General features: G+C 35.4%; 1 protein-coding gene across 3 annotated transcripts in view; it reads left to right on the top strand.

Annotated features, from left to right (window-relative positions):
* Nucleotides 1–13,133, top strand: part of VPS8 (VPS8, CORVET complex subunit) — a 297,839-nt gene that overhangs the window by 54,253 nt on the left and 230,453 nt on the right. For all 3 annotated transcript variants that reach the window (XM_018047043.1, XM_018047049.1, XM_005675177.3), the window contains 5 exons: nucleotides 6,359–6,433; nucleotides 7,629–7,664; nucleotides 8,554–8,644; nucleotides 9,065–9,111; nucleotides 10,734–10,823. In XM_018047043.1, coding sequence (XP_017902532.1) covers nucleotides 6,359–6,433; nucleotides 7,629–7,664; nucleotides 8,554–8,644; nucleotides 9,065–9,111; nucleotides 10,734–10,823 — 339 coding nt within the window. The remainder of the gene's footprint in view (nucleotides 1–6,358; nucleotides 6,434–7,628; nucleotides 7,665–8,553; nucleotides 8,645–9,064; nucleotides 9,112–10,733; nucleotides 10,824–13,133) is intronic.

The raw sequence follows: 13,133 nt of genomic DNA, 5'->3' as shown, positions 1-13,133 counted from the left end.
AATCTCCCTGAGATATTAGAACTTCAGAGCATAAATATATGTGAAAGAGTCTTCCAGTATTTTCAGAATTTAGAAACTAGGCAAATCCAGAAGAAGAAATGGTAATTCAATAGAATTCACTAGGTTAAGAATAATTATTGTCCCACACTTAGATATTTTCTTTGGTCTAGAAGTGTAAAAGTGTCAGTCACTTGGTCATGTCTGACTGTTTGTGACCTCATGGACTGTAGCCCACCAGGCTCCTCTGTCTGGAATTTCCCTGGCAAGAATACTGGAGTGGGTAGCCATATCCTTCTCCAGGGGATCTTCCTGACCCAGGAATCAAACCTGGGTCTCCCACATTGAGAGCAGAATCTTTTCCGTCTTAACAGGGAAGCCCCCAAATCAGCTCTCAAGAGTGATTATTAAAAACATTGATAGACTTTGAACTTGTGCTTTCAGCCATGATGGAATAGTAGGGACTGGATTTGCTCTCCTGTCTGGGAAAAAAAGAAAAATTAAGGAAAAAAAACAAAAACAGTAATTTTCAAAAGACTAGTGAACTTGAAAATAGAACGATAGAATCTATCCAAAATGAAACAGAAAAAAATTTCAAAAAAAATGTTAGTGACCAGTGAGGTAGCGAGAAGTAGCCTAATGTGTGGTAGAAATCGCTGAAGGAGAGGAGAGAAAAAATTAGAAGAAATAATGGTCAGAAGCTTTCCAAAACAATAAACACAGAATTTCAAGAAGCTCAGTGAACCCAAACACAAGTAAAATGAACAGATTGATTCAAATGAATTGGAAAGAGGAAATATTAGAGCAGGCAGAGGAGAAAGACACATTAAGTGCAGAGGATCAGCAGTAAGTGTAAGAGCAGATTTCTCATCTGCCATAATCTGCAGTAGTCTCCAGACAGATATACCAAATGGCCAAAAAGCAGATGACAGGATATTCAGCATCATTAATCATTATGGAAATACAAATCAAAATCACAGTGAGATACCACTTCATGCCTCCTGCGATAGCTGTAATCAAAAAGAGACAATAACAACTGTTGACTACAATGCAGAAAAATTGGAACATTCATATTTTGCTTGTTGGACATAGTGCAGCCACTATAGAAAACATTTTGGCAGTTACTCAAAATATTGAAGATTCCATGTGATAGAGCAGTTCTATTCATAGCTAGCTACTCAAGAGGAATGAAGCCAAATCTCCACAAAAACACTTGTACACAGATGTTCATAGCAGTAGTATTCATAATAGCCAAAGAGTCAAAACAGAAAAAATGTCCACCAGCTGATAAATGGATAAGCAAAATGTGGCATGTCCATGTAGTAGAATGCTATTCCTCAATTTAAGAAATGAACTATTGACACATGCTACAACGTGGATGAGCCTCCGAAATACTGTGGTAAGTGAAAGAAGCCATATGGAAAGACCATGTATTGTTTGAGTCTATTCATATGAAATGTCCAGAAAAGGTAAATTTATAGAGACAGATGTAGATTAATAGAACTAGGACTAAGAGTGGGAATGAGAATTGACTGGAAGTGGGTAAAAGTTATCTTTGTAGAGTGATGGAAATATTCTGAAATTGGATTTTGGCAATGGTTGAACAACTATACATTTACCAAAATGTTATTGTATACTTAATGAGTGAATTTTATGGTATGTAAATTATCTTAATATTGTCATTTAACAAAAGAAGTTGACTATTTAAAACAAAAGTAATGATATTTTGTGGTACATACTTAATGATATGTAGAAGTAATAGGATGACAGAAATAGTACATAGCAGGGAGTGGGGAGAAGGAAGTATATTACTCTAAAGTTCTTAACATTATACATCAAATTGTATATTATAAATGTAGACTGAGATTAGTTAAAGTTGCATATTATAAACACTAGAGTAGTCACTGAAAAAGTATCCCTTTATAAGTCAATAGTAGCAAAAAAATGGATGTTAAAAAATATTAAATTCAATGAAGCATTAAAAAAGAAGAGGTAGTACAGGTGGAAAACAATAAGATAATCTAAATCCAACTATATCAATAATTATAAGAAATGGAAGATGTCTAAACATTTCAGTTGAAAGGCAGGGATGGTCATACTGGATTTAAAAAAAGCAGGACCAACTCTATGCTGTCTACAAAAAGCTCTCATTAAATACAAAGTCATAGATAAGTTAAAAGTAAGAGGAAAGAAAAAGACATATTGTACAAATACTAATAATTAAAATGGCTATTTTAATATCAGATTAAGTAGATTTCTGAGTAAGGAATGTTGCCAGAGATAAAGAGAAATTTCAAATTGATAAGAAGATTAGTTCATCAAGAAGACATAATAATCTTAAAGGCTTAAGCACCCAATAACGGACCTTCAAAATATATGAGACGATAACAAATTTAAAAAGAGAAACAGACAAGTCCACAATTAGAGTTTGGACAATTCAAAACTCCTTTATTAGTAATTAATAGAATAAGCAGACAGAAAACCATCAAGGGTATATAGAAGACTTAAAAAGAATTATTGACCAACTTGACGTAACTGATATTTATAGAGTATTCCACCCAGCAAAAGCAAATTACAAACTTTCTCAAGTGCAAATGGAGCATCCAATAAACTATATGCCAGGCCATAAAGCAAACAACAGTAAATTATTGAATCATCTGGGTAAATCTGGAGAAAACGTAAATATTTGGAAATTAAGTAACACCTTTATTAATAACCCATAAGTCAAAGAAGAAATCTCAAAGGAAGTTATAATGTATTTTGAACTAAATGAAAGTGAAAATGCAGCATATGAAAATCTGTGGCCTCAGACAGCTCATGCAGCTCAGCATTTTTACACAAAACAAAGCAGAAGATCTAAAAAGACATCTCTCCAAAGAAGACATGCAGGTGGCTCATAGGTACATGAAAGATTGCTCCTTACTAGAGAAATGCAAATCGAAACAACACGAGGTATCACCTCACACCAGTCAGAATGGCTAGCATCAAAGCACTGACAAATAATCGGTGCTGGAGAGAGTCAGGGAAAAAGGAACCCTCCTGCACTGTTGGTGGAAATGTACATTGTTCCAGTCACTATGGAGAACAGTATGGAGATTCCTTAAAATAGTAAAAATAGAGTTACCGTATGATCCATCAATCCCACTGCTGGACATATATCCAGAGAAAAATATCATTCAAAAAGATACATGCAGTCTAATGTTCATCGCACTATTTACGATAGATAGCCACAATGTGTTGTGTATACATGGAAGCAACCTAAATGTTCATTGATAGATGAATGGATAAAGAAGATGTGGTGTATATATATATACACACACAGAGATACACAGTGGAATATTACTCAGCTATAAGAATGCCAGATACAGCAATATAAATGTACCTAGAGATTATCATACTAAAGTAAACCAGAGAAAGACAAATATCATATGATATCACTCATATGTGGAATTTAAAAAAAAGATGCAAATAAACTTATTTACAAAAACAGAAACAGGCTCACAGACATAGAAAAAACAAACATGGTTACCAAATGAGAGAGTGGGGAGGGATAATTAGGAATTTGGGATTAACGTATGCACACTACTATATCTAAAATAGATAACCAACAAGGACCTACTGTATAGCACAGGGAACTGTATTCAATATTTTATAATAATCTATAAGGGAAAAGAATCTGAAAAAGAATGTATATATGTAAAATAACTGAATCACTTTGCTGTACACTTGAACTAACACAACATTGTAAATTAACTTTAACAAAAATCTGGGGTCTATAAGTCAATTTGAGGTTAATTTATAGCTTTAAATGGGCTTCCCTGGTAGCTCAGCTGGTAAAGAATCCACCTGCAATGTAGGAGAACCCAGTTTGATTCCTGGGTCAGGAAGATCCCCTAGAGAAGGAATAGGCTACCCATTCCAGTATTCCTGGGCTTCCCTGGTGGCTCAGCTGGTAAAGAATCTGCCTGCAATAGGGAGACCTGGGTTCGATACCTGGGTTGGGAAGATCCCCTGGAGAAGGGAATGGCTACCCACTCAGTATTCTGACCTGGAGAAGTCCATGGACTGTATAGTCCACGGGGTCACCAAGAGTTGGACATGACTGACCGACTTTTACTTTCACTATAGCTTTAAATACCTTAAAAAAATCTCAAATTTGAGATTTTTATTTAAGTTTCTTTAAGTTTTTATCTTAAAGAAACAGAGAAGAGCAAATAAATTGGAAATATATTAAAGGAAGAAATAACAAAAGTAAACACAAATCAGTTAAGTAGGAAATGGACAAACAGTAGAGAAAATCAAAGAAAATAAAGCTTGTTTTTTAAAAAGATAAAATTGATAAAACACTAGTGAGAGTAATTCAGAGAAAAGGTGCAGTTACTAATATCAGGAATGAGAGAGATACAATCACTGTAGTCTGAAAATATTAAAAAGATAATATAAATAACTTTATGCCTAAAAATTAAACAATTTTAGATGAAGTGGAAAAATTCTTTGAAAGGTACAGATTACTAAAGCTGACCAAGAAGAAATGAAAATCAAAGGGGTTATATGTTAGTTTGATTTCCTACAAAGAAAATCCAAGCATAGATAGCTTCACTAGTAAAGTCTATTATAATTAAGGAAAAAATACCAATTTTACATAAAAATCTTTTTAAAAATAGAGGAAAAGGGAGCACATAATTCTTTTTATGGTATCAGCTTACCTCTGATAATAAAACTGAAGACATTGCAATAAAGTATAATACAGACCAATGACCTCATGAGTATAGAAGCAAAAATCTGTGAAATAGTAGTAAATAGAAATCAGCAATGTATGAAAAGCAGAATCATTATCAAATGGTATTTATCCAAGTCACACCTGGCTGGTTTAACATTCAAAAGTCAATGTTATTCACTATATTAGTTTATTGTAAAAGAAAGGTCATAATACCATCTCAAAAGACGTAGAAAAAGCATTTCACAAAATTCAGTATCCGTTTCTGATAAAATTCTTAGCAAACTAGGAATAGAAGGGAGCTTCTTTGGCTTGATTACAAAGAACATCTACAAAAATCCTACCACTAACATTGTACTTAAATTTAAAGTGGTACTGCCAGAAACCCAGACTGAAGAAAAAGTGCAAAACCCTGATTCTGATCTTCCAGAGGAAATACAGAAGCAGAGGAACATGTTAAGATTCCACTGGGATGCCGTTAGCAAAATTCAGATAGTAGGAAACTCCAGTGAATAAGTGTTCCAGTGTCTTCAACAAATAAACTTCATGGAAAGCAAAGGACTGTGAGAGACAGAGGCACACTGACTCTTAAGAGATGTATCAGCCTGCTTCAATGTGTGGCCCTTATTTGAGTCTTGACTTAAACAAATGAAATGTAGAAACAAAGAATAAAAATCTCAGTAACATTTGACATTTATGAGGCAATTTGAAATCCAAACACTGATCAGATATTTGATATTGAGGAATGATTGTTAATTTTTAAAAATCTGTCAAGGCAATTGTGTGGTTATGTTAAAAAGGATTTATTATGCATATGGTGAATTTTTGTAAATGAGGTGTCTAAAATCTGAGATTCATTTCAGAATTATTACTGTGTTATAGAGGAGTCAGTGGGAATTATAGATGAAACAAGAGTGAGCTTATAATTAATGAAGCTAGTTACTGGATACATTGGGTTCATTATTTTATTCTGTCTACCTTTGTATATATTTTTATAATTTCATAAGAAAAATGACTAGTTATCAGTTCTTGACCACATATATTTTGAAAGATTTATAAATGCTACTGTATTTAAGCCTCTCAGAAACTGCATGGTTTTCAAAGATGAAAAAACATAGTGTCAGAACTTTGAAACTTGTTTAAACTCTGTCACCTAGTAGGTGACAGAGCCTAAATTTGCAACCCAGATTTATCAGGCAGGAAGTCTTGTTTCTATTTGCTGGGTTGTGCTAACTTTCATATACTGTGCTGCTTTATCTTCCTGTTAGCTTTTGTGTGTTTTGTTAATGTTTATTTCAAAGAACTTGGAGGTATCATTTCAATTAGCCCTATTCTTTGCCAGAAGCAGTGATTACTTGTCATCCAGTAGTGGGCAGGTTGCAACGGTTTTTCTTCAGATTTAGAAGTTGACATGTTCCTCCCTTTTTTGCATTACTCTGAAAGATTAAAAGACCATATATGAGCAGAGAGCTACTTTTTGCACTTTGTCTTTTCTGCCACTTCCACAGCCAGAGTGGCACTGGGCCGACGTTTTTTCCCCACTCACTCACAGGATGAAACTATATTGTCTCTGTAATCCACATTCTTGAAAATTTGAGATTACTAATGCATATAGTTTTTTACCTTTAAATTTTTTTTTTCCAGGCTTTGGTTGGAGAGAAGGCTTGCTATCAATCCATAAGTAGCTATGGTGGTCAGATCTTTTATTTGGGAACAAAAGTAAGTGCTTCCACTTTGTGACTGGGCGTTTGTGTCAGGAGAGCTGCGGCTGAAGGAGGTTGCTGGTAAAGAGAGCAGTACATTACAAAGTGAATACTGATCAGCAATAATTGAAAACTTTGAAGGGTTAGATGATCATGATGTTTAATTAAGTTTTTAAAAGATTGCCCCTTAATTTTATTATAGGTTATTAGAAGATATTGAATATAGTTCTCTGTACTGTACAACTAATTAATTTCCTCTACTTTTAGACATTCTATATTTTTACCTTCGTTTAGGTTCTGGTTAATAATAGGATGCTTATTTTCTTTATTCAGAGATATACTTTCTCAATCTTCTTTGCATTTATGTTTTCATGACCAGAAAGATAACTTTATAGTATATATTTGTCATGTAATTAAGATGTGCTTTAGCTTAGATCAGCTTGTGCTCACTCCCTCGATTGTGTCCAACTCTTTGTGACCCCATAGACTGTAGCCCGCCAGGCTCCTATGTCCATGGGATTTCCCAGGCAAGAATACTGGAATGGGGTTGCCATTCCCTCATCTAGGGGATCTTCTCAACCCAGGAACTGAACCCGTGTCTCCTGCATTTGGCAGGCGGATTCTTTATCACTATACCACCTGGGAAGCCCTAGATCAGCTTAGGATATATTATTAATCAAATGCACTGAGATATTTGACTTTGAATAGGAACTTTTTGTATATCAATTTGTCCCCTTTTTTTCTGAACTGTTTGTTTATCTATTTGTTTTTGTTTTTTAAAGCTTTTTGTCTATCAGTTTGTTCCTTGTTTTTTTAAATTTAGCATGGAAAAACTTAGCATGTTGGGAGATTGGATTTTCCTTCTTCTTTGTCCATGGAATGAACTCCTTGGACTATAGACTTACTCACTTTTAAATGTTTGGTGCACTCTTTTTTTTTATTGTCCACGCCACATGGCATGTAGGTTCTTAGTTCCCCAACTAGGGAGCAAACCTGCCTGCAGTAGAAGCATGGAGTGTTAACCACTGGACTGCCAGGGAAGTCCCTGTTTTACTCTTTAATGTGGGCTCTTGAACGACCCTTTACTTTTAAGTGTAATATGACATATTTTTACTTAAAGAGATGTAAAGTGAGATGTAGAACTGAGACAAATGTGTCTCTCAAATAAGTCTCTTGGAGATGATAAGTCTAATTTCCTTCTCATTTTCTAGTCTGTTTATGTGATGATGCTGAGGAGCTGGAGGGAGGTGAGTTCAGAGTAATTTTATATATTAGCACTATTGAATTGCAAACATCTTAGCATTTTTTGTTTTAGAAAAAGATTATTTGGATTTGTGCTTTTTAATTTCAGAAGCGTATATCAAAGCCATTCTGTCATATACTTGATTTGATAAAACTAACTCACGATAAGGTTTGGCTGTGTATATAGAAAATTCAAAATACCAGTGGTATAAAAGATCGTTCTCTCATGTAACAGCTGTCTTGGAGGTACACAGTCTGTGGCTAATATGGCAGCTCCATGGTCTTTGTCATACTACCCTATTTAAAAAAAAAAGATATTTCACCATTCTTGTGTATGGATTCTAGTCTCAAGGTCATTTTATGTTCCAGTATAACTGCTGGAGCTCCAGCTGTTAAGTCCACATTCCAGGAAGGAGGAAACAGAAGAGAAGGCTGGCCCTGACCTTTTAAGGTCACAGTCCAGAAATGTCCAAATAACACTTCCTCTTATCATTGGCCAGAAGTTAGTCACATGGCCCCAAGTGACCACAGGAGAGTCTTAGAAATGTCCTTTAGCTGTCTAAAGGTTTATTGCTATCTCAAACAAACTTGGAATTTGTTATGAAGGAGGAGGGATTGAATGGATATCGTGGCAACTAGCTGTTTCTGCTCTGGCAACATTCTAGCTGTTTCCTCTTTTCAGGTTTAGGCTGTAGCGCCTTACACCAACTTATACAGTCACTGTACTATCCAGTACTTTATGAAATTGTTTTCCTTGGAAATAAGATAGTCACATGGTTATTATAATTTTAGCTAATAAGCAACAACTTCTATAAAGACACTAGGTAGAATAGGAATTTTTACTGGTGATTGGTCAGACAAAGGGGTGTGGTTTCTCTCATTTATTCATTTTAGAGAGTGGATCACCTCTTGAAACAAGACTGTCTTACAGAAGCTTTGGCTCTGGCATGGTCTTTCCATGAAGGAAAAGCAAAAGCAGTAGTAGGTAAGTCAACAGAACACTGGTGTAGTAGGTACTGCTTTTCTAGAGCAGAGAAAATGAATAATATTAATCATTCACAGCACACTTTTTATTTAGTGTTCAAGTGCTTTATAAGCAAGATGTTACAAGCAGATTTTCAGGAAAAAGTTAGTGACAAATACAGGATATAGAATTTTAAATGTCACGTTTAAAATTCATTTCATAAGGAAAATTAAACTGTTAGAACAAAAGGAAAGTACACTGACATGCTGTCTGGTCCAGTCGATGGGAGGTGTTCCTGTTATGGCATATTACGCAACATTTTGCTACCTAGATTTGTTGTATCTATTGTTAGCATAGGTTATCAATAGAAGACCAGAGCAGTTTCACTCCTGAAGAGGTGGATTAACTTCGGATTTAATGCTGGGTTTTGCTTCTCTGCAGGATTATCAGGGGATGCCAGTAAGCGAAAGGCTATTGTTGCAGATCGGGTGAGTATTTTAATAGGGTCTTTACTGGGTTACATCTTGGACGTGATTAGGTAAATGACTACAGTCAAGGAGAGAGTGTATAAAAAAGCAAATCAGATGATAATTCCTTGGTGTTACTGTGAATGCTTTTGTAAATTCCTTCTTACCGCCTTTTCTTTTTTCCCTTGCTCACTCTTTAATGAAGATTATAAATAGTGAAATCGCCAGAAGACAACAGACAGGAGGAGGAAGAAAACCCAGGGATCTGGATTGTTTCTGAACTTAATTGTAGCCCATAGGATGCTGACATTTATTATAAACTGATAAGTAATAATTAGAAATACTATATGTGCAAGTATTGGTATTGCCTGAGGTAGCAAAGATGGCTGATGTTTATTATTATTATTGTTCACTTCAGTCTCTCAGTCATGTCCAACTCTTTGTAACCCCATGAACCACAGCACACTGTGTCCATCACCAACTCCCGGAGTTTATCCAAACTCATGTCCATTGAATTGGTGATGCCATCCAACCATCTCATCTTCTCTTGTCCCCTTCTCCTCCTGCCCTCAGTCTTTCCCAGCATCAGGGTCTTTTCAAATGAGTCAGCTCTTCGCATAAATGGCCAAAGTATTAGAGTTTCAGCTTTAACATCAGTCCTTCCAATGAACACCCAGGACTGATTTCCCCTAGGATGGGCTGGTTGGATCTCCTTGCAGTCCAAGGGACTCTCAAGAGTCTTCTTCAACACCACAGCTCAAAAGCATCAATTCTTCGGTGCTCTGCTTTCTTTATAGTCTGACTCTCACATCCATACATGACCACAGGAAAAACCATAGCCTTGACCAGATGGACCTTTGTTGGCAAAGTAATGTCTCTGCTTTTGAATATGCTATCTAGGTTGGTCATAACTTTTCTTCCAAGGAGTAATTGTATTTTAATTTCATGGCTGCAGTCACCATCTGCAGTGATTTTGGAGCCCCCCAAAATAAAGTCTGCCACTGTTTCCATGTCTATTTCCCATGAAGTGATGGGACCAGATGCCATGATCTTAGTTTTCTGAATGTTGAGCTTTAAGCTGTTAATTAGCATTAATATGGCTAATGTTAATATTTAATACTAGCTTTGTTTTCCTAGTCTAGGCTTGCCTGAATTCATATACTGTTGTCATTTGTCCCCCTTTTTATTGTGCAAATGCATTGGTAAAAATTAGATTCCAAATTAGTATAAACATTTAGAAAACATATATAGAAACTGGTCATTCCCAAGACTTGTAAATGATTCTGTTAGTTTCTGGTAGAAAGAATTGCCTGTATGTGTTCTTTAGGGAAAGATCTATGCAGAGGATAACTGAAGAGGTAAACATCAACATTTTATTTCATTTTTATTTCACACTAATGGCATCTGGAACCTGGAGGTATTTATTAGGAAAGATTAGCAAATTGTTACTAACACTGAGCCTGAAAGAAATTAGGCTGGGGTTAAAAAATGGGGAAATAAAGCCACTAAAATTTTAAATTGTATTTTTTTCATAAAATAACCAAGCCTGATTCTGTATTATTTAAGATCATATATATTAAGATGACATATATTAAGTATTAAAAAGCTTTAGAGACATATTTTAATTACCATTTTCCTTACAGATGGTAGAAATCCTATTTCATTATGCAGACCGAGCTCTAAAAAAGTGCCCAGACCAGGGAAAAATCCAAGTGATGGAGCAACATTTTCAGGTACACATTTGCAAGTGCTTCTAATAGACATTACTATGAACAGGTCTAGTACTGGTCTTTGATATTATTTGAGAATGGAACTTTCATGTTTTGCTTAAGCATTTTTCAGTATTCAGAGCTTTATTACAGGGTTTATGGAACATTCTCAGTTATTAAATTTTGAAGTAACAGGTGTACAGACACGTGGGAACAGATGAGTAAATGTTGTGGGGTGTCAGTGCTTAGGTACTTGGTGATTCATGGAAGGAACGGATGTGTGTATGAGGGTACATACCTGTGAATTGACACCTTACACCTTGCTGATGACTAACACTTTTGTTGACTTGTTGGACAAGTGGACCACCAAGGTTTAAATTTAGCTCTCTTAGGAGCACCTGTGATTCAAGAATAGGTACAATGCAAAAAAATTATTATCTCTTAAATACACTAATAAAAAAACCTTTAGTTTCTCTTGAAACTCAGTGAAAATAGAAGTCAAGGAATGATTTAAAGATCTGCACAGTGTTTATTATGAGAGTATTTACCGTTTGCAATCATCTCAAAGTATATTTGTTGGGAATCTGTTTCTTCTTCTTCACTCTTTTAACAAATATTTGAGGGTCTGGTACAGCAGTCAGCAAACATTTTCTAAAAAGGGCCAGATGGTAAAATTTAAGCTTTGTGGGGTACATATGGTCCCTGTCACATGTTCGTCCATGTGATTTTTTTTTAACTTGTTTTTAAACAACCCTTTAAAAGTGTAAAAACCATTCGTAGCTGGGAGCCATTCAAAAACAGGCTGTGGACAGGACTTGGCCCATGGGTCAAAGTGTGCAACCTCTGGTCTAATATGTTCTAGGCACTGGATGATAGTGTGCAAAAGATGTGTGCTCCTTGTTATCTTGAAGTTAATAGTCTAGTCAAAATAACTTTTCTTGTGCACATTAGTGGACACGTTTAGAAGAAATACAGGGTTTTGGAGTTGGAGGAGCAGACACAGCTCATATCTTTTTATGTTTCCATTTGATGCTCTTAACTTTGGAAGACAAGAGTAGATATGGCAGTAAACAGTTGGAGGGTATCAGAGCAGGATTTGGTTTCCTGAACTGTACTATTGAATGCCATCGTATTGGGCTTCTAGCAAAGTAACGTTTATTCCCTTGTGGCTAGAGGCTCATTAAATTTGAAGTGAAGAAGAGAAAGGAGCTTATATAATGTTATAGAAATAGATAAGCTAGGAGGAAAACATATGGCAGAAAGAAAGCATTTGGGGACAGAACTATTTAGGAATAGTACCTGGTATATAAATGATTTTGTATATCACTGCAGTATATAGAGAAAAGAAAACTCAGTATTTTAACAAGAGAATATCTGTTATCAAGAAGTGGTAGAAAAAAAAAAGTGGTAGGATGGTACTCATGTAAGAACTCTGGTTGTTGGAAGGTGTACTTTGGTGAAAAGAAACATCCAATAGGGAATGCTTAGAGGGGTTAATGAGGAGGATATGTGTGTGTGCGTGTGTACACATGGCATGCGTGTGAATATACACATAAGGTAGAAACCGCTTTGTTGGGGAAGAACCTGGTAGAGAGCTATAAAAGAAAAAAGGAAACAAAAGTGATGTTCTGACAAAGAAGTATTAAGGAATCTCAGCATGACAGGGACTGTAGATGATGGTTTCTAAAACAGATTTTAAAATTTACTGAGAAACAAATTATGGTAGTAATTAACCATCTAGATATTTGTCAAAAATTTAATTCTGCTAAAAGTATCTAATAAAATTTTGATTTATTAATCACTTAGCCTCATAGGTGGTAAAGAAAACAGTGGTGGGAATCATTATTCTGAGTTTACTTTTTACCAATGATTGGGGAAGTAGAAGAGATAAACTATTGATAGAAAAATTATCTCTTTATTTTAAAGATTATAACAACATCTCATAAGGAAAAATAACATTGCGAATCCTGTATTTTAGAAAGCATATATTTCAGGAAAAAAAAAATGGGCACAGTCTCATGGTTATAGGCCGGAATACTAACATACCCCTAAATACTAAAAGATTCACAAAGAACAGGACTTTTTTTTTTTTTAACTTTTTATTTTGTATTGGGGTATAGCCAGTTAACAGTGTTGTGACAGTTTCAGGTGAATAGCAAAGGTACTCAGCCATACATACACATGTATCCATTCTCCCTCAAACTCTCCTCTCATCGAGTCTGCCAGATAACATTGAGCAGAGTTCCGTGTGCTATACAACAGGTGCTTGTTGATTATTCATTTTAAATATAGCAGTGTGTACACGCCTATCCCCAACTCCCTGTCCTTTCTCCC

This window comes from Capra hircus, chromosome 1 (assembly GCF_001704415.2).
Source record: "Capra hircus breed San Clemente chromosome 1, ASM170441v1, whole genome shotgun sequence".
Taxonomy (NCBI): domain Eukaryota; kingdom Metazoa; phylum Chordata; class Mammalia; order Artiodactyla; family Bovidae; genus Capra; species Capra hircus.
Note: the sequence above shows the minus strand (reverse complement) of the source record. Positions and strands in the feature narration are given on the sequence as shown.